Genomic DNA, 25635 nt, shown 5'->3' with positions numbered 1-25635 from the left:
TTATATTATTAAACAGCTTGACTTTGACCTTTAGCCCTTTTTTTATTTTTCCTACAACTATCTAATTGTTCTTATATATGACGATTGTACTAAAAGAAAATACTGATTTCATAAATCGTTTATACATTGGATTCATGAAACGTGTATACCGAGAAGGTAATACTAAATGGGAGCAAATAGAACTAAAACATACATCGAGGATTTACGATGAAACAGATTTCTAAATGCTAGGAAGAATGTTTTGCACCACTGGAGTTTGCAGGAATGAATAGGATGAATAGCACATTTCTTTGAAGAGTCGTCGGACAGCTTTGGGTAAAATCAAATCTCGGACTGTGTATACATACCTCTTAACCTGATTTATACCACAAGTGTTATTATTTATTAGTTCTTTAGAGCACTCAAATAAGGATATGAAACTAATCACACGAATCCAAAACTGTAATAAGGAATAGTTATGCCTTGTACCATTGCACTAGCTATGGACAAAATGTGACATGAGTGCTAGGGGCCCCTTCGTCAATAGGAGTGGCACAAATCTTTTAAAATTCTTCCTGTAATGAAATACGTGAAATTACTTAAAACATTGATTGATGAAATGTAATGAAAAATAAAAGAAATCTTGGCTTAACTGAAAACGTATTTGATTGACAAATCTGTTCTAGTCTGCTTCTAGTTTTTATATCACGTTTCCGAAAAGTTTAAGCGTTTAATGGAGAGCACGACTTTTAGACTTGAATACATACGTGAACTATTTCGGTTTATTGAAAAATAACAAATCATAAAAAGGAATGAAGAACAGACCGCTCGATAATAACATAATAAATATATAACTATATTTGGCCAGTTACAGAAAGAAACGCGTGAGAACAATAGAGTACATTCCGATCTTAGCTAACATGAGGTAACAAAATTATTACTGGCCTCTTACAAGTGAATTCAATGGACTTCGAACTTTAGTAATTTTGAGCTAACTGGGCTGGAATTTTTTGAAGTATATATTAAAGGCACTCTCTTTCATTTCTTACACATTTGTTTCATTTTTTACACTCGGAAGTTAGAAATGCTTGCTCATCATTCGCCTCTTTTAGGGCACGAAAAACCTCGTAATCACATGAATGCAGATCGGGAGAATGAGCAGACTAAAGACGATATTCGATATTTTGTTACTTAATCTAGGAAATAACTAAGGCATAGCGATGAGGTCCGGCATTGTGATTAAGTTGCCAGCCCGCCTGCTTTCGATCACCGCATTAATAGCAAATGAGTCTCTTCAGGAACTCGAGATACTGGATTGCATTCATTGCTTCATTATCAACGAATATCTTATAAGAGCTGGTAGCGCTGATGCCCGCGGCAACTACTCCCATCTTTTACGTTCGAGCCTACTTGATATTTTTACCGAGCTTATTTTTCCTCCAGCGCGGCGTTTTACTTTCGCCTATTCCCTCTCCAACTAGCGGTATAAACTGAACCATCCAGGCAGATTTTTCGTTGATTAAGGTCGCAAAATTGCACATGGAATACATCAGTCGCATTGCCAATCTATTTTTATCTAGTTTCCGCATCTTCAGTACTTCAATTATAATCCTGTGACATGTCACCCGTGAAACGCCAGTTTTAGATGATAGCGCCCTTAGACTCCTAGCTCTCCTTTCTTGTAAGGCCTTTTTGGTTGTAGCAATGCGTTTTTACCCTCCGAGTCCTGACATCTGGCCAGCTCTTCGCTGGCCTTTAGTTTTTTTTATTAAAACGTTCGCCCCATACACATTTTGTGCTTTCGCTTAAGGCCCCTATGTATAATGTTTTCACCAACCTTTGACGAATTTTCACAGCGCTGTGGTCTTTGAAAAGGGAAAACTTGACCACCGGGGATTAATATTCTGGACTAAGTATGTTTTTCTTTCCGATCATATTTTCCCTGGAGTAAACTCAATCATTTCGCTTACGGTTTGCAACAACTTTAGCGTATTTAGTAGCTAATTTTCGCCTGCTAGCGGCGCTTAACTTAAAGATTCAATTCCAAAGCCGGCCGGATCTACTAGTCACAAGACAACCAACACAGAGGGTACGTATGTACATCCTTTAACACAATTATTTATATTAAAAAACGTGAATCATGAAAGCAACCCTACTATTCGCCATCCAAATGTGCATGACAGTATCACGTGATAAAAAGTCTGGTTAAGGAAGACTCGGCTGGTAAGTATAAAGATACATTGAATTTATTATATATGTTTTCAAAATTGTACATATCTACAAAGGTTGTTAGCTATTTTCAAGACTAAGGGATTAGAACTACTTATGTGCAATATAAAAAAGTGGTCCTCTTTTTAAATGTGCTTTTAATTGGGAGTCAAGGGAGACAAACCAATTACTTCAGATATATTACGATACGACCAGTTGCAGCGCTGTAACGACTTATCCATAGCTACAAATTTACCGGAAGTAATATCGATCTTTATCAAAGGCACCGTATGTCCGGCGGCTTGATCTTCTGTCACTTTTCATAAATACATTGCAGTTTAGTTCTAGCCGCTCACAGTTTAAGCACGATGCATTCAAAGCACATCTGTTGTTAATATTCGGTATAACCCGACCCTCTGAAGTAACTGACTCAGATCAGCTGGAGGCATCCGTATCCTCTATAGCTTCTTCGTAATTGGACTCCCTTTTTTGCTTGACAGTACCTTTGTCAAGTTCCTGATGAAATCCCTCCCGTCTAATCATGTAGTTGATATGACTTAGTATCAGCGCATGCCTGTGCCAAACAGCGATCAAAGATGTTATCATAGTAAATTATCATTACAGATTTCTACACAGTTACAGTTATAACCTCTTGTAGATCACCTACAAAAAAAAGCAAATTTCGTATTTTTTTATACATATTCTACGTATACGAACCTTTTCGCTTGAGCAGATGTAATTTTCGACATTAGTTTTTCCTCCTGTTCCTGGAATCGTTCATCGCGTCCTTTCCGACCTGCAAAAAGAAGAATTATAATGTGTCTTAATATGAATGGATATTATTCTTTAAATTTACTTTTGTATTGGAAAAAAATTACACCGACTTCCATTTTACTATTTAGAAAAGGTATAAATCCATAAAATGGCTTGCTTAAGAAAATATGATTTAGGAACGTGTATGCGTTTGATGGGTGAAGGCCGAACAGGAAAGGCTTCAGAAAGATGAATTAACATTTTTTATGCGTTCTTGTTTCAACTTATGAATTACTTAGAAGTGCGAAAACGAATGTACGTATTTTCGTATTTGCAAGAAGACTGCAGTAATAGTAGCAGTACTGACGATCCTTTTCCCATGGTGATTTAGTAGTAACATATTTACTTGCCAGACTGCAAATCAGGTGAGGTGGTCTAAGCTAAGCCGTTTGAAGGTTGCTTAACGGCACTGTGTGACGTAAAACTATAATGATTCCTCTGGTACTGCAGGCACCAATTTTCTTCGCAGATAATATAAGGTGAACAGTATGAGACGCACGCGTTAATAGTAAAAGTAAGTATTTAAATAGATACTACTATTTAACTTTAGATTTCAAAGAAAAGTTCTCATTAAAAAAAATAAAGTTATCAAATTACCTTTAATTAGACAAATCAGCCAATTAAATACTGAAATAAATATTATGTTCTGCATTAATAGGAAGGAAGAGCTCTTAACTATCGCACTATTGACGGATATAAGTAAAACACGTCTACTTGAGATACTAAGGGAAGGTAGTCTTTGATACATGTTCTGCAACAGAAGGAATGTTGTTGTTATCAGATCTACAATCTATAAGAAAGCTCTCCGTACTGCTCTATGAAATATAGCTACTCCCCATATTTGTAAGGCTTTAGTAAACTGTAGAAGAGCTAAGTAATGAAAGTCTAACAAAGACTTTGTTTCTCCAAAGAAATTGAGGATTTTTGCGTTTGGAGTGAAACGAATTAAGCTGAGATTATTTAATATTTTTGTCAAAACTGCCATTCATCTATAACATACTGCAGCTGGGAAATTTATATTTGACCGGCCAAGTCAAATTAATCATTTATGATTTAAACCATGCATTATTTAGAATGTAAGAAATGTAGAATAGAAATAGATACGAACCTCGACTACCTTCTGGGAGAAGAAAATTGAGATCCTCTTTTTTTCCATTTTCATTTTGGCCTTCCCTCTGTGTGTATTTATATGTATAAGTACATAAATTAGATTACACGAAAGACTTGATATTGCATTCTTTGTAGTAAAAAGAAACTGAAGTGTTCACAATTCGTATCTAAAGCATACCTAAAGATACATATGGTACAAATCCGGTTGTATTTTTAGCAGCATGTCTAGTCTTAATCATGATTTCCAAATTTAAAATTAATATTCGAAGAGAATAGGCGTTTGACTTTTGTAAACGTAAAAATTGAAAGCTAAAATTTATTAGTACAAATAGGGTCACTGTGAGATTCATGTAAGTTTTCTCTGTATATGTCATGTGTAGTATTAATTTTTTAAGTGCTGTTCGGTAAGAGAAGTTTAGTTTTAACACACACCTCGTTTGCGTTTGGCTCCTTCTTCGGAGTTTGTATCTTCGTCTTGGGCTGCTGCTGCGGCCGCTGCCGGAGAGTCCTTTCCCCCGGTTGTTCCGCGTCGCTTTTTCGACCCACCGCTACTCGATGCCACGACCCCTTCAAGGCATAGACAAAACATTAATAGACAGATCAGAAGATTAATCGAAGTAATACACAAAAAAAAGCATTCTCTTGCATACACCGGTGTTGTGTACTACTCTGCGCGATCGTAAAAGTTCCGTGTAATTCGAGCCAAGTTCTATTTATTCCGTACTACTGAAATAAGAGAGTGAAATAGAAACTTTGCTCTAATTGAAAAGTATAACAGCAAAAACTAGCATTCCATGCAATCGAAAAATGCATATTAAGCGTATTAAGCCAAAGAATATTATGAAATCGGGTCTACATACCTTTAGGAGAACGAATTTTTGTATCAAGCGTTGCACTAGGCACAGTCGTTCCATACGTTTGAGTCTCCTTCCTCACACGTACGCCGCGTCTCCGCGCCCCCTCAGAGCCGCCTGTTGTTGCTGTCCGTGTAGTAATCTCAGTTACCTCTTCTGATGCACGTGATGACTTCCGTTTTTCGAAAAAACTAAATCCACATGGACAAAGTTTGGTCGCTGTCGCCACCTATAATATACATCCAGTTGTTACTATCTAAGCAATCGCCGGCACCGGGTGTGACCTGCCAGTTGACACGCCCGTTCACCTCTCAGCTTACAGTTAATCGTTCCGAGGTGTCTTGGAAAATGACATTTTGACTATTCAAATACGTTTGCTTGCCACCATGTAATACAAATAATGCTGCACGTACCTTACAGGTCTTCGGAAAAATCTTTTATATTTTCAAACAAGGAGCAGAAACGTTAGTTTTTAGATATGGGGTTTCCTAATGTGCTGTTTTCTTGTCAGCTAAAGCATACTTGCAAATAGCGATCTACGTAGCGAACATATACTAATGGTAAAAAAAATTTAATTTTTCGACATTAAGACCAATCATGCTCTAACAGAATTTCCCTTTGTACTTAAATTTTTTGCACTTCTGATAAATGTTTGGCCGTAATTACAGGGTGGTGCGTCTAAATTGAGAATCTTACTCAGCTTTTGTTTCTAAAATTGTCTCTAAATAAAAACAGAAAATTCAATTATTTTTTTTTATACGTGATAGAAGTGTTATTATTGATGGTCCTGTTCTTTCAATATAAGCATTATTTACCGCGATTACAGCTCGGTTTCAGAACCTAATCTACTAATTAGTCCATCTCAAACTATTTATTCTTAAACAGCAAGTAAATTATTACTAGTCCTCGTGCGTCAAGCGATATTAGTAAATGTAAACTGGCTAAAGTGTCGCTTAGATATATTACATACGAAAAATTAACTTCAATACAACGGAATCGAATTTTGGGCCAATTGCAGACCAAACGTCCCAATATAAAAGGGCTAAGAATAGTCAAAAAGCTTAAAAGGTAGTAAAAAGCACAAAAAAAGATTGATCATTGGAATTTGTTCCGATGATTAAATTGGCGATTATATTCTTTTCTTTAACACGGCCGTTGATTTGTGAGTCAAAGACCTAGAAATATCCAAAATAGCTTTCTAAGCCACTTTGATGAATTTTTAAACGTCTTAAATCTAAATTTTTTTTTAAGGACCTCCACTCTTCTTATGAAAGTTTTTCTTAAGCTTTTCAGAAATCGTCTGAAAACTGGCACTAGTCCTGACGTATTTTCGGAAATAAAGAAAATCTTTATCTCATTAGGGGACTCGTCTGTCGCGGGAATATTAGATAATCACTGACCTTCGCAAATTCCGAAAACAACGCACTGCTTTTCGCCATGACAAGTTTATCTATTCGCTTAGCAGATAAATCCATGCCCGTTACGAGAACTACCTCGCCTAAATTTTTCCCAATCTGAACGCAACGGCCTGTATATATAAAGCTTTATATATATATATATATATATAAAGCCGTAGAGCTTTTACATAGCATCCTTCAGCCTTTAGTACGTTTAAGGAAAAAATAATACATATTAAAATGTCAAGCGATGCTGTTCGGCCAGACTCACGAGTATTACTGTCAGCTTATGGCAATACAACTATGCCTAGAGAAAACCACATCCCTTGATGTGCTTCACGCGCCACTAGTTTGACAGTATTTTATGGCAATAAAAGAGACGCTGAAACCCACAAAAAGCTTCTACAAGAACCTAAAAAACCGTTGTTATGCTCTAAAAGCGAGGAAACGCATTCCAACAATGCAAGTTGAAGACTAAATGCGTATTAGATAAATTCAAATAGTTACCCTGCATTCTTGACACGGTGTACTTCCTGCCACTTATAATATATATATATATATATATATATATATATACACGTTGTGCCACAAGTAGGTTTTAGAGACAAATAGCTCCATACCAGAATAACATTATACTGATACACTACTGGAAGGCGCTCGCAAGCTAAATTGTTAGCTTAAACTACTTACGGAAATTATAATACTATAATAAGCAAAATAAACTACATTACTTATGTGAGTTAAGTTCTTCGGCCTTATCCCTTAATTTTTGTATCTACACCTCGAGGTAATTTAACTCTTTCCTGATTTCGACTGCTCGTATGTATTCTGCCACTATAATCGAACTAATTAGATTACAAAGCTTATTTGGAGGGTATAGCTTGATAACGCATTTTGTAATGAATGTACAAATACACTCTCCCTCCGCAAATATGTAGAAATGTATCCTATTCTTACCTCATTTTCGCACTGAGGACACTTTTTAATCATGGTTTTATTTTTGGCCATTGGGTTTGTACTCTCTAGTCGTGTACCACCTAGTGAACAGATCAAACAGACATTTTATAATTAACGTTTAGTATTGGTATAAGTTGTCCTGGCGTTCTATAATAAAAGAAAGTTACTCCACGCGGTTCTGATTAATCGAGTAGTATATTTATGTTCTTTACCAATGCACAAAAATATTACAAAATGAATAACCTATTATTGTTAAGAATAAAGCCTTTCACTATGCATACTCCTGAAATGACATATATGCATACGTTTATCTACTGTACGTAAATTTAACAGTTGTTAACTTGTATATTGCAAAATTTGGGTAACATCTGTATGGCGTGTATACAAAGGAGAGCAGAAATATCTAAAACAATCTCGACATTTATTTACCATTTACAACTTCGACATGCTAAAAAGGTTGCTTAATTACTCGTCTTGGTATCGATGTTCACTGTTTTAATGTTTAAGCTTGCACAGTTTGGTCTCTAAAATGATTACAATTCCACTATACGCAACTAGCAATCTTGTGAAATATTTATTGTCGGGTAGGTAAGTGTATTGAGCGCCGGTCTATGAATCTCAGGAAACAAATTTGGGCAGCAGTTCTTACGTTCGCTAAATTATGTATGTTGTCAAATTCAAATGCATTTAATTAAGGGTCTCCAGCGCTTTTCTCCACACTCAAAATGCCACACTTCGGCTGCTAGTAGCTAAGTTCTAATACAACCGTCATAAACGAAACTTTTCGATTAAGCGACATAACTGCCCATAACAGCAGTTGGTTGTTCTATGCTTTAGAAGATGAGCTTCCAAACGTTCTATTCAAGTACCTGGTGAGGCGAATTATTTTTTTAAAGACATTGTTTTATTAGTGGAATCACAGTAATTGCATTAGGAGATACAAAACACCTTTATATATATTTTAATAGCAAGCCTTATGCAACTAAGTCCTTTATTTTAAGGAGTAAGCAGTCGAGAGAATTATCATTAATGGAAATGATATTCTGTAAATAATTCTGCATTACTCTGCCTCATGCTACAGGGCAAATTTTATTGCGGAATACATTTGGACACGCGTGAGGGAACATGTACCAAAATAGCACCTTAATGCGGGCTGCGATGGGAGTTATATGAATGATGAGCACAAATGATGAATTGTTAATTGCGGGAAGCTTCTACCACGATCTCACATATCTGCACAATTAATTGGGATAACGAGAGAGAATTTAAGGATTTGAGTAATTTGCTTTACTTCAACTCAAAAGTTCAATTCGAACAATCTGTTTGTATACACACAGAGTTCACGTCGTGCGGTAGCTCGAATTAAATTCCAATATATTTAATCAAATTTATTGCTCTCAAAGGGTGTTATATAGCGTTCAAACATTTTTAGGGATTGCTCAAAGCTACTAGAAGTAAACCTTCGGCTGCGCCTTCGCCAGGTGATAATAAGACTCTTATGCCGGTGATGTAAAGTTGGTTCGATTCGAAGCACTGCCGCGTCTAGAGCTGCCGCTGCAGATACAACAAGATGGCATCGATCGACGAGCAACTCCGCAAACGCGGATGGTAAGAAATATGCTTTTTTCTAATGTTTCTTTGTCACTAACATCTTGCTTAGTATCATTGAGGACGTATCAAAGTCTTTCGTGATGAATCTAAGTGTTGAAACAATAAGAAACGTTAAGGAATTCAACATACCGGCACGGCCAATCAGGAATATTGACAATTTGAGTTTGAGTCGATGGTCGCTCTGTATTCTTGCAGCTTGACTCACTTTGGAACAGAAAGAATGGATAAGCTGCTTATTTTTTACCGTACAATGAACATTCAATTACAATTAGAATGAGATTTAATTTTTTGTTCGGAAGGTTTACTGTGGACAGACGTATGCCGTAAAGGTACCGGTGAATATGATATTTCGGCCTATAAAAAAATTTTATTAAGAATTTTTTCTTTGTAGCATATTCTTAGAGAAATTCTGGGCCACCAATAGTTCATAGAGCATTTGTAAAATCAGCGAAGTTGAAAACGTGTTGTTTGCTAACTTTTTATTCTTTGTTACAAAGATTGTGAAAGATTCTGTGGTCGAAAGGTTTGTACTTGAAACCATAAATACGTTGTTTTTTTAAGATATGAAAACGCCAATAGCACGTAAACACGCCCGTACAATCGGACGAACAAAGAGCATTGATGTATTTGCCTCGCATGCGCCAAAACTGATATGGAGTAATATATAGCACGATAATGACATCGGATGGTATAATGAGACTCAGTTTTAACATACGTATTTCTTTATAACTTACTTAAAACTTACTAGTTCCGGGTGGATAATTAAAAAATACAAACGCTATTGTGAATTACAAAAATAGGGCAGCGTTATTGAATTGGATTAAAACACGCAAGTTTTTCAATTTCTTCGTGCAGCCTGTTTATTTTCAAATAGTAGAGCCGCGTGAGTTAAAACAGCAATGTCATTGATATATACTTATGTAGTGCATACTGAACACAGGCGCAAGATAGTTTCCTTTTATTATAGGCGCAAGATAGTTTCCTTTTATTATATTTGAACGTACTCACAGAGTTGCTAGTAACTGAATTGCCGTCACAACGTCAGCTTGGCGATCTGATAGCAATGTGGTTTTCACTGTTTTGTCCTGTAAGAAGTAGGCATTTGATAGCAGAAAATTTTTACTTAAAAGAAATTGATATAATTTGGTGATAATACTTTGCCCTCTTGTAATGGACATTTTATGGAATACAGAAACTATTAGCATATTTACTGAGCTTTATCATTGATATAGCGGTAACTCTTTAGTGTTTCTTCGAACAGGTAGGCATATTCTATTTTTAAAAAAAATGAATAGGTAAACTTCTTAAACTTACTCTCATCAGCATTATAGCGGATTACAGCAGTTTCAGTTTCGCTTTAATCAAGGCGAAAAGCGTGAAACCGATAACCAAGTTCAACCCATGTGCAATGGAACATGTTTATGGGTTGCACGTTTTGAGTTTGTGACTGTAGCACAAATAAGCCCTAATTAATAATTTTCCTGTTATAGGTATATGTATGTAAACATATATCAATAATGACTTAAATAAATATAAATTGTTCAAAAATATAATTTACAGGTTTCTTCTGAAAGAAGCGATTGCAGATTTGACTGATGGCGTAGAAAACTGCTCGGCAGACGACGTCATCCGCAGAGCTCTTCACGTAAGTCAGCAGTATATTGAGGGCTTCATATACGTTAATGGATATAATAATTTCATAGTTAATTGATACTTTCATTAATAATTAGTTATAATAATTAGTATATAATTAGTTAATAATGCTCTCATTAATGCACTATTTTTTTAACAGTGATGAGGTAAATGGTTTCATTTATTTGACTTGTAGACGGATTTGTGTGAGATGGGTTCTGGATGCATCCCGGAAGATTTGGCTCGTAATTTCCGCAACGTGGAAAAAGTGTCCGGTCCAGCGGTCTGGCAAATACAACGCATTCGCAACACAGCAGCGCCAAAAGCTGATCCTGACAACGATCATGGGAATAAATTCTTGAGGTAACTGTAGCCAACATGTGATCCATTTGGTAGAATCCGTGAAAACATATCCCCTTTAGGCGCGATTATATGAGTATCTTGTTTGTAATGGCGCCTGAGAACTATAACACATCTATACAATATTGTCGCCTGCTTCCCAAAAAACTTTCGTCCCGAGTCCATGGATCCTTCATTAAGTCTTCGTACTCTCCAGCGATAGGTAAGGGCAAGAAGTAGATGAGACAGTAGATGAGGTTTATAAAACTTGAAAAATCTTGCTTTAAGACGATTCTGGTTACTTAGTTTTCTACCACAAAGGGCAATTCTTGAAGTTCGAACATAATCAAGATCGAAACGAATACAGCTGCCACATTTTGCTCGCTTATGCAGCCGAACTGCCTTTCTACATCTGTCGGAAACGTGCGCAGTGAAACTTCTGCCATTGACAGAAATAAGTGACCGTAAGTACGGGAACCGGTTAACATAAGCAAGAGGTAACCCGATGAGGCACAAGGTGTTAGCGGCCATTGTCCTGCTTCCTCTTCTGAACTTCGTCGTCTTCGTCTTGCACAGGTTTACTACCAATTTTAGTTGCTCCATGGAGCTGAGCTAGAATTTGCTGCATCTGGAACCTGTTCAATCTGTATAAAACTAAATTATTTGCATACAGGATTACTTCGACGAATTTCTTTGGCCCTTTTATTTTATCAGAGAGGCTCGTCGGCAAGATGGAGAATAAGATGGATTTTTAAGTTGTCACCCTAAACCAAGCCAGTTGTGTATGTTAAAGGAGAAAGTCAGGCTTCGTCGTCAATGGTTATCCTGTTCTCGTGTAGAATCGCAACGAGAAGATCAAACATGTCCATAGAGACAGTTACCTTGACCAGCATGAGCACAGCCTTGATATTGAGCCGGAGGTCAAAGGCTACGTTGAAACCTATAAACATCACGTGCAGCAAACTGCGCGGCGTAACTAGTGTTCTCTTCACGTCGGTCATCAATATTGCACGCCATTTCTGCGGAGCGTTGCTCTTAAAGCCTCGGTTATTCCATCGGTATGGCATGTACGCTTTTTTAGTAGACGTTCAGTTTTTTAATAAACAGGCCAAAAAGCAGTTTACAACGGTTTTCTTCATAATTCCCCGCCATGGTGACGGCCATAATGGATCGCATTTCTCCCTAGAAACTGCTAATAAGGTAGCGTCTCTTCACTGCGCTAGGAGTGTACCAGCACCTAGACCGTTAAGGACCTGCTGTATCTTTTAATAGGCGTTATTCCTCAGCAGGACATGCATGGAGAGACATATAGAGTGACCACGAAATCATTATTCGTGGGAGTGTTTGGTACATTTATAATACTTTTCACTCTGTATGGCTGGATTACTGTTTGTTGTAAATTATCAGAATACTCCTGGAAACCAGATCTTTAGCACATAAAACCAAGTCAGATAAGTCGCATGTTTCGATTTTCAGAATCCTAATTCTTATAAAAGTGGGATTTATCCATTGGACGAATAAAATGTATGTCTGCAGAGGCTCTATTTTTTTTGTAGCTATTTATTTTGGATACGTAAGAAATAAGGACATATAGACATTTGTAAGTAAGGTTAAATAAAAGTTGTTTATCCTCAATGATAATTATGAAGCTGTGTCATTTATTTAAAAATCGAAAGAAATTATTACCCCTTATAGTTAATTCTTTTAGATTCTACATATATATCGAAGTGTTTTGCAACTAATGCTTAGTGTGTCTTGAGCTTTCGGGAAGTATTTCGATCTGTAAAGGTGAAATATTAGATAAAAAATATGTCGAGTTTATGGGAGGCTTTTCCCTGTAAATATACGCAACGGAACGGTTATTAGAAATGGAATTAGCGAAGTCAGCTGAAAAGGTGAATGTAGGACTGGGCACCGCGTTGTTCCACCATTGCATCGTGAACGGGATTTTTGTCTTGAACACAGACATATATGTTAGCCGAGGGGCAGCCAATCGAATTTTTATGTCGATTTATAATTGCGAAATTTCTCGCTGTTTAATTAATTTTTATATTATATATATTTTTTTTTATTTAATTTAAATGATTAATAAAAGAGTCAATTAAAAACTGGATGTTTCTGTAAAGCTTGCAAGATTGTAGAATATGACGAAAAGTCAAAAATTCACCGAAAAATACATATTTAGGTTTTATAAAAAAAAAAACGTAATGTAATTTTCGTCTACTAGCTTTCCAACGGTAGTCCTATCTGAAGCTGCGATAAACCGCAGGTTCTTTTTTAGATGCAGAAACACGATCTATACACACAAATGCTGAGACATATGCTGTGCAGGCGTACTTAAATTTAGAACCAATAGTAGACCGAAAGTCCGAAAATCCGACGGTCCAAGAAAATCAAGAGCTCGAAAAGGTATCAAAAGTCTAAGAGTTAACTGTCAGATTTATGTAGATGACTGAGTGGCAATATATATTCTATCTTTCAAAACCTCCTAAAACAGGCGCTAATTTCTGCATTGTAAGTCCGAGATTCCCGAGATCGTTTCATTTCGAGAAATTTTCGAATTTTCCCAGTCTAATCCCTGTTGTCGCCTGGCTTCTTGGAAATAATTTTCGGATTTTTATCGAGAACGTTAGATTGGCAGGAACTTACACTGCAGACTTTCCTCAGTGAAAAATTGTACGGATAAGAGACCTTGCACAATAACCTATTTTCTGAACGTGATCCTCCTGTCTGTGCCATAGTAAATTTGTAATTTTGTTGTAGAAAAAACTGATTCTATGAGTGCAGAGAATAGCAGATGAAAATGTGCTCCAATTCATCCCTAAGGATCTATACAACTATGTTTTTAAAAAGTTTTTCTTACTTCCCGAATACGTAAAAATAATATTGAGTGGTGTTTTGCACTTACAACATTCTAAGAATTTTAACGGACGTACTGTAAACCTCTAGGCGTGAACATACCCAAACTCAAAAAACTACCTTGATTCAAATGGCTATTGCAAATGCCTATTCCTCAAAGTATAGTAAACAAGCGTACGTGTATTTGGCTTATTTTTCTGGTTAAAGGCTACATCTGACAGATGGGGTTACGTCGTTTTCTGCCGTTTTGGGGGGCAAGTGCGGGCTCAGTGTACAGGATACGCCTCCAGGCACCAAGCTGCTGCTGAACCCACAGTCAGTGCCCGTCTGCAACGGATTCGTTCTTCTCTCTGAAAGGTAAATACCCATAGAATAATTGTTGTTTCTCGTCCCTCTTAATCGGCTTTGTTAACCGCAAGGTTGATGCGATAGTTTTGTTGTACATTAGCGTGATGAATCATTCTTTAACCAACTGGATACTGTTGTAGATGAAGGACAATTCTTCAGGCGACTCAGGTTTCATTTTTAAGAAACTAAGGAGTAAATCTCGTTTACGAAGACCGGGCTTCACGTCTAGGAATTTCGTACGGAAGTGTGAAAGCTTAGTCAGCATTTCCTTTTAACCGCAGTAATCACTGAATACATACGTTCTTCTGTCCTTAAATTACATACGAAATTTTTTTAGAACCTTTAGCCCGTAAACACGAATCATTTTAAATATGTGATTTTTATTTCTAGTGTTTTGCGCTAAGCCTACTCATGAAGAATACTCAAATCCTTTTCATAGATTTCAAGATTATTCTATTCCACAATTTGTTCCCCGTTCCTACTCATCTGTTAATATACAGAGTGAGGCATTTAAACACAGGCTTTTTCTTCTGAGTTATTGCGACTGTATCCAAGGAAAACTTTTAACGATTTTTAGCATGTGTTAAAAACGTAATTCCTGACTGTCATATTTATTTAGCGTAACCACCATCTATTGGGACTGGAGGATCGACTTGGAATGTAAATTTTTCACAGATTTATTTTAAATATTCGCTTTGCCAATGTACGAATGTCTCTTGCATTGCACAAGTGAGCGTGTCGAAACTTGTAGAAGCCTTGCTCAATAACGCTCCATACATAGTAAACCAGTAAGCTCAAATCCGCGCTGTTCGGCGGCCATGCGCTGATCCCAGTATGCTTGTATTCTCAAACAGTCAACCCCTTACAAGTTGCCTACCATAAGCTGCGTCAAGTTTATTTACTAACACCGCGACTGAAACATAGAAAATGCATTTTTAAACAGTATTGATTAACTTTCGAGCCTGTACTGCTGTCTGTCGTAAATTTTTTGTTGTGCTATATTAAAACATGCTTATTATGCAGCTGCAAACATATTTGCGATGTCATGACTATACAATTTGGAGTAACCCAAAATGTTTTTTCTTGGTGGAAGTTCCTCCAACGTGAAGTAATAGCATGATAGCTGATCTTCGCTGAAATCCCGAAAATAAAGTACTGTTTTTCGCCATGACCACTTTGGTATTTCGTTACAAAGGAGACCGGCTTTCTTCTAACGCCAAAAATAGCAAGTGAACGCATTTCGACTACAATAAATAGCTCGCTAAAAGTTTGCCCGAACCTTAATGCCCAGTTCTATGCATATATATATATATATATAGTAAACGAGTGCCTTGCAACTTGTGGACCAATCCTTGTTAGCAGTGCCCAAATCATTTAGTCCAGTTCTTTAACAATAATATGTACCATATGTTCGCGGCGTATTAGGAAGTTTTAATAGGAGATACAGGTGTTTTCGCCTATTATCATTGCCATGAGATAAGAATTAGTCTTTACATACAATATTAGCACATCCTCATCTTGAGTATTTCAATCACGACTATGAACTTATTTAATTCAATAAGCCAACTTTTTTGCATATTCCTCGCGCGCTCTTATGTGGAGATGTTGTACAATGAATATCTTTAATGTATAAAAAAACACAAGCATTTTTGACAGCACGTAAGATCATTGACTGAAATCTCTACAGTACAATCTGAAGTAGCAATTAGCGTATGTTTCGTTTAAAACTATCATATTGCCTACGCTTCTGTTAGTGATAGACTTACATTTGTAGATATTGTCTTGCTTCACGTATGTTTGGTTTGACTTAAGCCTGAAATTCCGCAATTTCGATATTTTTGGCGGACTAAATGCAACATGATTTAACATGGCAAAATCTTTCTTTTGCTAAAGTGAAGGCTTATAAACCAGAGTCATACAAGGAATTTATTGGCCATTTTTGAGTTAAGTTCGTCATTTATATCCTCTTCTTCTTCGATACCCTAATTTGCAAGCTTGCGATGCTGATAGTTGAAACTAAATGTCGTAAATCCTTGATGTGCCGATGTCATTAACATATTATAAAATTATAGTTAATATAAAGTGGCTTACGTAATCCAGAAACATGGTTAAATGTATCCGGAGACTCAGGAAAGTAAAAATTACTATAAAATTATATCTGTAAAATGTTTATTAATTTTTGCATGGATATTTAAATGCTATTTGCCCAGTTTTCTCATAGTCTCATATCTAAATCAAACTAGCACACAACAAAGGTAAACAGGTGATGTTATGTGAACAGGTTGCCCGTTTCATTAATCAACCTCATCGACGCAGATGTGTTTGATTCTATTTCACTATAGGATTCAAAATCAATACGTTTTCTTTACATTAAAATGAGTCCTTTTAAAATGTTACGATTTCTATGCTTTACAGGGATTTTAAAATTTTGGGTGGTACCGTGCAGCACTTGGTGGATAAGTGGAAACTGGCAAAAGACCTATCGCAGCATAAACGAACATCGGGAGAAGCCGGGCCGCCGCCCTGGGTGCCCTTTGGGGGCCAAATAGATAAAGATCTTCTCAAGCAATTAAGAACGGGCGGGCCCTTCAAAGCTATGGACAGGGTTAGTTTATCAATTAATGGCAACCGATAAAATACATATACTGTACAAAAACTAAAAAAAAAACTGAGTAGAACAATACTTATGAGAAATCTCGAATACTATTAACATTTTTTTTATTTTAGATTTTTTTTATTTTTTTTTAATTTTATTTTTTTTATTTTTTTTTATATTTTTTTAGATTTAACATTGTATTTCTTTCCTAATTGTTGTCTCAATTACTCTTACAACTTAAACAAACGATTCTCGAACAAACATCGTGAAATATATACCCTTCACTACCATATTTAGGTGAATGCTTATATTAAGTAGTAGACTAAATATAACATTGCTAAATTTTTTAGGCCGGTGCATCAAAAGGAGCTCCAAATGAAGCATTTGAACGACATCGTACTTCTACGATCGAAGAGGCAACGACTCAAGGCGGAGGTAAACGCAAGGTCTTCGGTGGAGGCGCTCGTGAAATGCACGATAACGATATAGCAATTATATGTGAGCGGGGCTACTCGACTGAAACAGCTAGCTCCGCTTTGAGAAACAACAATTACAACGTTGCTGCTGCGCTGAAGGTGAGCATTTATTAACTACGATCCCCTGGTGACAATCGGCGTGTAAATAAGGTAGCTTGAACCCATCCACATTCAGATTATTTCAGTCTACATCTACACAAACCACAATATTATCGATTTTAGTTTTTTATTTGCAGTTCGCTCCGACGTGGCGGTTAAGGAAATCCTTGTACTTGTGCTTTGCCTCATATCTTAATCTAGCGATGCCTATTCAATCTATATTATAATTAGTTTCGCCTCGTTGCCGAGATTTTGCAATGCGTGTTTATAATGGCATTGTCAATATAAGCGCAGTCATAGACAAAGCCAATAAGATCAAAGAAGAGGTCACACCACGCTCCGTGCCATGAACTGTGAACCTTTCAAATGATTATTTATAGTAAAAGGCTTTAGTTTTGAAAAATATTGACGGTGTTCCATACGCAGTCCCTTTTTAATCTTCGGACAGATTCCACTTTTGCAATAACTTGTCGCCTCTAATAATTGTAATATTTTACTACGTATCGCAAGTATTTTTTGTTCATCAAAATTCTTACTAATTTGGCTCGATCGCCGGCGAGAAGCGACGCCATGAACGACAGTACAAGGTGTAATACGGCATTTTTCTGGAAATAAAAGAACTTTAAACTGGGGGTGACAATTTTCCCAAAACTCGTGCTTGCATTCTTCATATTTGCCTTACCATGCACAGTTTAGTGAGATTGCCATTAGATGTAATAGTGTACAACCTAAGTTCGGGAAACTGATGTGCGTTGTATTTTCAGTCATTGTCCCTTCGGGGTGAACGAGGCAATCGAGACAGGCCATCCCGTGGGGGTATAGATGGAGGACGAGAGGGCAACCGATTGATGGAGGGCACTCGGGACGACAGTGGAGACCATCGGGGAGACCACGGCATGAAAGGAATACGGAAAGGGCTTCGTGGACGCGAGGACCGCGACACGGCGGGAGGTCCAAAAAGCGGCGGCGGCAGCATCAATTCGAGTGGCTCCGAGCCGTTAATTAGCTGTAAGGCGCAGTCATCTGCTCCTACTACATTGTTCGACATGATCTCAACGCAAGTCAATTTACCCGAACAACAGCAGCAGCTGCACACACAAATACGCGCTCGTGGTGGTGACGATAATCGTACGCCGCACAATAGCTCACATCAACAGCATGGGCACAACGGATTTGCACCATTTAGTGACCAATATTCAAACTATGAAAATAATGGGGCACAGCGCGGAAATCGTACCTGGTTTCAGGGGAACACCGGGGTAACCAACTTACATTCTAGCGCACAAGGCAATTTCCGTGGACAAGATGGACCCAGGGGAGGAATAGGCAACAGGGGTGAAAGACAGTCGCTCAGTCGAGGCACGGCGAGAGAAGACCTAAATCGCCGCTTTTCTGAGCGCTCTTACGATCATCGCAATCGAGATAGTCGCGAAAGCCAAGGTTATCGAGACGGAACGTACCGTCGTTCCGGTCACGACAATATTGTTGCCTCTAGTAATCGGGGGACACAACGTGGACAGCAGCGTACTGATAATAATTATGTAGCCGAATTTCCGACATTACCAAACCAGTCAGGTTCGAATTTATCTCGTCTTGCCGAAGGGCAAGAAGTCGGACGAGCTTCACCAATAGCGACGACGACAACGGTAGACAATCAAGGACCCCAAACACGAAACGTGTCAGGAAGTCACGGTTCTAGCGGAAGTGGCCCTTATCAGGCAGACCGGAATGCTACTACAGCTACTGGAGGCCCTCTCCGTTCAGTGCGAAACTGCGGCGGTGGAACCGCTGTCCAATATCATCACAGCACTCATAAGTTGAAAACGGGACAACGCGTGTACGCAAAATATTGGGAAGATGAGAGCATGTACCGAGCTGTCGTGCACGAAATGGCTGCAAGCGGACGAACGTGCGTGGTGTATTTTGTCGAGTATGGCAACTATGAGGAGGTGAGTTCTTTTTTTCTTTACTCAAGTCATCATCACAATACGAAATGGAGTGGTTATGTATATGCTCGCTAAACTTAGAGGCATGTAACATGGTTCAGGTTCGAAACAAAGCTTAAACAAAACTTAATTTTGTAATGGGACTGAGCCGTCTAAATCAATGTTTAACGGCGGAACAAGAAAAATTCGAAATATTTGTAAATACAATTTTAAAAAAGTTGGCGTACATAAGACGTTCAAAGCTTATCCAGAATAGTTTATATGACGTTTGCTACTATATTACAGATATTTAGTGCCATCTAAGGTAATATTTGACAAATGTTATGGGTTATTTTTAGGTATTGGTACAAGATATTGAACCTACATTCTGGGAGGAAGAAAGAGATTCTAGTTCTCAGCAACTGGATCAACGCGGAGGCCCTGGCGGAGGAACGTACAGCACAGGAACAGGAAATGCAAAAGATCGCAACAAGACTACCGCGACTAGTTTTCGGGATGGTGGGGGTCACAGGGATTATCGTGGGGGTTATAGCGGCAGCGGTAGCAACCGTAGAACAGGTGGTGGCCATCGAGGCGGCTATCGAGGAGGAGGCGCCTACAGGGCTGTGCCTAGAAGACAGCAGATGCACTAATGATATGTCAGACGTCATGTATCTTAGCTATGTTCATTGCTATCACGCAGTGCACCCACCACCTTGATTTTAATCGCTATACGGAAAAGGCATGCCAGTAGTTTCGTCGAGGACACTAATAGCAGGCCATTCCATTAACCGGTGAAACATGAATAGCGTAGTCATACATAGTTGGCGTGACAAATAGTTTCACTCACAAAGAAAAGACACAACCTGCTCCGCTCTGATCTAGCGAACTGTTTTACGGAACGGTCACATCGAAAATACTTACACACCTGCCAGGCGTTAAATGAGGAGGCATCCTTTAACAAAATTTGATGTCTCAAATATGGACCTTGGATACACGTACTCGAGATGGTCTGTCTCAGGAAAACACCTGCATAAAAAATATTCTTGTTTTTGAAAGAACCATTGCAGTTAAAATTGGCATCGCCAAAGGAATGTTTGTAGCTTTTCAGATGGATTCTTTCGAGTTTGTCTTCCAAATAAGTCCCAATACGAATATACCTCTATGCCAAACTTTTGAATATAATAAAAATAACGAAACAAGTGAGCAGATAAAAACGTTGCTTCTATTTGTTGGCCTCATTTCGGTTTTTTAGATTCGAAATTACTTAGAACAGTTTCAGAATAACTTCTGAAATGCCGATTTAAATTAACGCGGCTTAGTTAACGGTTTTTGGGATAAGGTTTCTTGTAATCGTTTTCAAAAACTACACAATTTGAAACATATCCAGAGATTGTACGTAGATTATTAATTGGAGCTGGCGCAGCTTTTTGCTAAATTAAGTAAATCACCATAATTGACCGTACCGACGAAAATAGCGAAATCAAGCCCCGCAAGCGGTGTCGCCTCTTTGTTGGAACATTACATCCTTTGGCTGTTTCATTATCAGAACTCTTCTTCCAGTTGTTATTACTTCATATGGGAGACAAGCCCAGCACAATATTAAAAAATCGAAATGAGAGCGAGGATTGTTTTTGGTTCCAGCTTGTACCTGCGGCCTATTTGGCCGTCCAAATGCACACATAACAAATTATGAAAGAACGAAAGTTTAAGCTCCTCTACTCAATGTATTAGAAGTAGCCTGGCGGCTCAATTTAAGGCAACATTACCAGGCAAAATATGTCGATCCGCCAGTCTTTATATAAACACACAATTATGTGCGTGGTATAGTACTAGTGGTTATCCAGATGTAGTCCTCTGGATGAAGTGTAAGTGCAAAGGATGAGACTAAAGAAAAAACCGAATGACTTGATTGTGAAAGGAGAGAATAACTGAAAACTTATTTTCCAGTTGCTTTAAATAGGTCTTAGGGATAAAGCGTAAGCAAAAAATAGCAACTAACATTTATTTATCAGGTTATTCAGCATTTTTGCTTATTTAGCTTACTTAGCAAACTCGTGTTTGCCGCATCGTTTGTTCACATTGCATACTAAGGATTATACCATTTTTGCAGTGATATCAATAAATAAAACTATTTGTTCACCTAACGAGGAGTTGCGTTTCACTTATGAGAGTGGCATCCTAGAATAAGGATCTGTATAGTTATAGACTACGTATTTTTAATGAGCTTCGACTTTTTCAGTGGCAGCTGATCATAAACGCAATGACAGGAAAGAAAGCCTCCCCGTACCTTTAAAGGCTGCTCATATTTTATCTTGTTAACAGGATCGTCATTCACATATCAAAGGAATTTACCATAACTGCATTGCTGGCTCAAGTGACTCGACCTCAGCCATGGAATATGGTCTATGATTGTGTTTGGAGTTTTTCAGACGCGGGCGAGGGCAAACGACTGCACATGCGAATGGCATAGAGTGTGTAGTCATAAAAAGTTTACAAAGTGTACCAAAATATTAGACCAAAGCGTAAAATTGCTTTAGAAAAAATAATCGAATAAAGGGGGGCAAACGGCCGCAACTGGTGTTGAATACAAGTCGGATGATATGGCTAATCAAAAACAAAACTCATAGGCCCATCTTGTTCTCATTTAATGAAGTAGAAATACAGATCAATGAGTTCATCTGCCGTCTAAGCGTTATGGTAAAAAAAGATATGGTATGGGAAGGCCCCAAATCAATCAAGTAGCTTAAAAAGTAGCGAAGCTGAAAAAAATTGCCTGCAAAGGTCCTGCCAAGAGCATAAAAGGTTGCGTAGGGAAGACAGAGGCTCTTACTGACGATATGTGATTAATGCAGAGACCGCCTGATGAGACTAAAGAAAAACAAAGCGAATTTCTTGACCCTAAAAAGGCTCCTGTCGATAAGAACCGCCATTCCATATGATACCTTGGAGACGTACGCCGTAAGCGCCCTGACAGAGCTCATATATATCAAATAAAACCAAGTAGAACAACAGACCAGCACAAGGACTAAATAATAAAGACATATAATAATTTCATTTGTTAACCAATGTTGCATGTGCCTAACTAAATTAAATCCGGAGAATTTCTGACTCTAAGTCCTCGAAGCTACCGGCTGCGCCAACCCCTAAAAACAAAGACAAAGAACGATGAGAGAATGGAAGCAAGTACCTTACCAGAATACTTCTGGAAAGGTAGAGTTCCTGAGCCCTTACCTCGAATAGCCTGATGGAAGTTGTTCCTAAGTTACCATGTGGTACTTGACACATGTCTTGAGTGAGATTGGAAGTACCTGCACACAACAGACAAGACTGAGAGCGTCACATGCATTATATGTGATACAGCCGTAGCCGACCATACGTCATAGATTATCTTCCAGAACTCAAAGAAAGACTTAACACTTTAAGGATGACGTACAAATCAATGGCGAAACTGATCATACGATCCAGAGCAAAAATATATGGGCGCAAGCGAAGATCGATGATTAATCAGCTGTGGAACGAGAAAACATTGAAAGAGGAAGATGGTCCGGGACTTCGATCGATTTAACGAAAAGGAAAACAATCGCTAACGGTCTCAAAGTAATTGAACATGAATTGAATAACTCACAGCTCACAATGACATTCTTTCTGGCCTATCGAGTAACTCTGTGTACTTTGGGTGAGAATGGAAAGAGAGATTCGAGGGAAATATCTATCTGGCCCATGAAGCCTGGAGTTAATTCGAAAGATATTTACACTTAGTTATTTATAAAAATGTATTACTACTACTATTATTTAATGTATGATTATGAGTTTGTAGATGTTGCGCAAAAAACAGTGAGAAACTGCTAGTAATAGCAGGTGTCTGAACTGTCCCGCTGCTGCTTAATAACTTTTGAAAATGCTTTGTATCTTTTCCTAAATGGTTGGTATTGAGATTGGATTCAACTTTTCTGCGTAGTGTAGACATTGGAGCTGCCCAGTAAACCTTACACAGCTCCTTCTTGTAGTAGGTATTTTCTTTGAGGTCAGAATCGCTATGCGCTCTCATTCTCCTATCTGGTGCCAACATACTTGGCTTAGGTATTTCTGCCCTATGCAGTGCCCTCCAAAAAGAGCATCTGCAAATACCTCCTCCATAATACCGGGCAGAACAACTTTAAAAAATATCGACCGATATAAGTGGCACAGACGACGTCGTGTTCGGTTGAGCTATATGTTCGATTCTAGCAAAAATCATGCATCGAAGACGATACATAGCTATCATATAGAAGCGTTGGCTACCTGCCGTGTTTTTTTTTTGCTAAATCGTGATTGTCGGTGGGGCCGATCGTTTTTAAACTAAGACTAAACTAACGTATCAAGAGGATTGTTATTACAAAGCGGTAGCCAATCATAACTAGTCAAATAATAATTGCTTCCAATACACAATTATTGTAATGTAACTTACAAACACGATAATAAGGAGACCACACACATTCATATAGCTTCTGGTAAGCAGCAGGGGATTCAAAGAAAACACCAATAACCGACAATATCTTTATGAGCATGTACGAGTCACAAATTCGAACCTCTGACTGAGGATCAGTGAGGCAAAGAAGTTGACTCAAAAATCTTTAAAGATATTTATCTTGTACAAAGTCGTGTTCCTCAAGCGAAAACTTTGTCTGCAATCACGCCATTTTTATGAACCAAAAGTAGCCGGTAAACCAATGCAATGTATCGAGAGCATGGTGCAAAGTCTGCATAATTTTCATTGCATTTAATAAGCAGTATTAGCTTCATATGATGGGCAGAAACATTGCGGTTGACCGGCTGTCCAGGATGATTTGCACAAAGTCAATAAAGAGAAGAAACAGAATACTACCTAAAACAGTCTTTGAGGGCACCCGGCGTATGCATAGTCAGCCTGGGTAACGAGCCATTGCGAAGAAACAGAGATTAACGATACCGATAAGGGGTAACACAGACAGAATCGCTTCAGAACGTGGCATCGTTTAGAAACACTTGAAATCCGTGTAGGACATCAACTAAAATCTTCTTGCTGACAGTTGAAGCGGTTCTTCTAAGAAGCGGCCTCTAAAATACGCGAATTGATGTGTAAGACGACGAAACAATACGAAATCATGCGGTTCATAATTTTACAATTGAGGCAGTCAAGTCACTTAAGTCTCTTTTTACCACTCTTATGTGTTGATACGAGCCATGGCGATCGACACAGCGTGCGGGCTTACCCTTTCCTGAGAACGAGAGAAATGATGTAATATGAATATGACGTTCTTAATGAAGAATTTGTTGAAACTTGCTAATTGTCAAGGTATATACCGTTAAAGGGATCTTTCCTTGGCTTATAAGATTGTATTCGTCGTTTTGGTTTGATCACCAGATTCGTTTTGAGTTCAAACTCTACCCGCGAATGACAAAAATACCATGTGACAGTGTCGGAAAAACGTGAGTGGTAACTACGTTTAACAATCATTAAGAAAAGCAGGAAAATTAATAGGGCAAATTGAAAAGTAAAATGTGAACGCGATTTATGTTATTGTAGTGACGTCACGGTACGATCCGGAAGATTGAACGAAAAGCTTATGCATGTGCACAGAGAATATGTAACGTGTCGGAAATCAATTGCGGCAAGGGCTGCATAGCCCTCAAACTAAATAAGCAGGAACGATGGTAATCATGCTATAACACAAACGATAATGGCGAAAGGGTGAACAGAGTAACAAACGATTATTACTAACTCACTGAACTGAATAAATATAACCAGATGCTGCCGCCTCTACTAATTTCTCCTGTCCAATGATTGGCATACAATTACTGCCTTACAGAGGACGACCTGTGACGCCACAAATATATAATAAAACAGTATTTGATTGACCAAGTATGTAGTCGTATGATGTTTTTTGACTGTATGTGCATATTATTTTTGCTTCGACGCTAACTTTTTCATTTTTTCAAGTTTTCATATGCAACTCATTAAAACAACTCACACATCTACTGAAACAACGTAAAGAACAAAAAATAAAGTATCTTTTCAAATATATAGTAACTCGTATCCCGTGGCGGTAAACGCTGCAACTTTATCGCAAAAATATATTACGCTGTCGGAATACGTATAAAAAATAATTTAATGAAAAGCACCATGATGAACATTACGTACTTCGAAAATTTAAATAAATAAGTACTTCAAATTTCTCTGGCACGGAGTATAATCAAAATAACAAGAACTGAGCAATTAACTTCAGGTGTGACAGCCGTGAAACTTAGACGATGTTCGTGAAACATCGTTTGATTTATAGTCTCAGCTTGAATAGTCTCAGCTTTCCCTGTGAACATTTATCATCAATTCGTCCTAGTAATAAGTGCATAAGTAATAAGTGAATAATAAAATTAGTAAAATGAAATTCTTAATGAAATCATTATTTTTAG

At 37.9% G+C, this 25635-nt stretch overlaps 2 protein-coding genes and 1 long non-coding RNA gene across 6 annotated transcripts; 1 reads left to right on the top strand and 2 right to left on the bottom strand.

The window, feature by feature from the left end:
* Window positions 1-2203: 2203 nt before the first annotated feature.
* On the bottom strand, window positions 2204-8658 carry LOC111272190 (uncharacterized). Of its 4 annotated transcripts, none has more exons than XM_022853488.2 (6): window positions 8450-8658; window positions 7319-7398; window positions 4971-5193; window positions 4543-4677; window positions 2905-2983; window positions 2204-2761 (listed from the first exon to the last, which is right to left on the bottom strand). In XM_022853488.2, the coding sequence occupies exons 2-6, from the start codon at window positions 7367-7369 to the stop codon at window positions 2623-2625; spliced, it is 627 nt and encodes a 208-aa protein (XP_022709223.1). In that variant the 5' UTR covers window positions 7370-7398; window positions 8450-8658; the 3' UTR covers window positions 2204-2622. The 4 variants fall into 4 exon arrangements, with proteins under 4 accessions (XP_022709223.1, XP_022709222.1, XP_022709225.1 ...); XM_022853487.2 differs by having other exon boundaries at window positions 8461-8658; XM_022853490.2 differs by lacking the exon at window positions 8450-8658 and adding an exon at window positions 7748-8357.
* Window positions 8659-8868: 210 nt separating this feature from the next.
* Window positions 8869-21350, top strand: LOC111272189 (tudor domain-containing protein 3). The gene is made up of 8 exons (XM_022853486.2): window positions 8869-8926; window positions 10490-10574; window positions 10758-10924; window positions 13967-14116; window positions 16523-16712; window positions 17054-17278; window positions 18043-19227; window positions 19563-21350. Exons 1-8 carry the CDS (start codon window positions 8889-8891, stop codon window positions 19854-19856), a joined length of 2334 nt encoding a protein of 777 aa, XP_022709221.1. The 5' UTR covers window positions 8869-8888; the 3' UTR covers window positions 19857-21350.
* On the bottom strand, window positions 20039-25577 carry LOC111272191 (uncharacterized). The gene is made up of 3 exons (XR_002687369.2): window positions 24071-25577; window positions 22438-22514; window positions 20039-20232 (listed from the first exon to the last, which is right to left on the bottom strand). It is a non-coding gene; the product is annotated as an uncharacterized LOC111272191 (long non-coding RNA).
* Window positions 25578-25635: the final 58 nt, after the last annotated feature.

Source organism: Varroa jacobsoni, unplaced genomic scaffold (genome assembly GCF_002532875.2).
Source record: "Varroa jacobsoni isolate VJ856 unplaced genomic scaffold, vjacob_1.0 contig01762, whole genome shotgun sequence".
Classification (NCBI taxonomy): domain Eukaryota; kingdom Metazoa; phylum Arthropoda; class Arachnida; order Mesostigmata; family Varroidae; genus Varroa; species Varroa jacobsoni.
This window is presented reverse-complemented; position numbering and strand designations above follow the sequence as displayed.

Excerpts from the sequence above, each read along its gene's own strand:
- LOC111272190 (XM_022853488.2), bottom strand. The coding sequence starts at position 7,369 with ATGGCCAAAAATAAAACCATGATTAAAAAGTGTCCTCAGTGCGAAAAT. Across the intron at positions 5,194-7,318 it reads GTCCTCAGTGCGAAAATGAG|GTGGCGACAGCGACCAAACT; the intron begins GTAAGAATAGGA and ends TGTATATTATAG. Across the intron at positions 2,984-4,542 it reads AGGAGCCAAACGCAAACGAG|GTCGGAAAGGACGCGATGAA; the intron begins GTGTGTGTTAAA and ends TTCTTTTTGCAG.
- LOC111272189 (XM_022853486.2), top strand. The coding sequence starts at position 8,889 with ATGGCATCGATCGACGAGCAACTCCGCAAACGCGGATG. Across the intron at positions 16,713-17,053 it reads CCTTCAAAGCTATGGACAGG|GCCGGTGCATCAAAAGGAGC; the intron begins GTTAGTTTATCA and ends TAAATTTTTTAG. Across the intron at positions 19,228-19,562 it reads AGTATGGCAACTATGAGGAG|GTATTGGTACAAGATATTGA; the intron begins GTGAGTTCTTTT and ends GGTTATTTTTAG.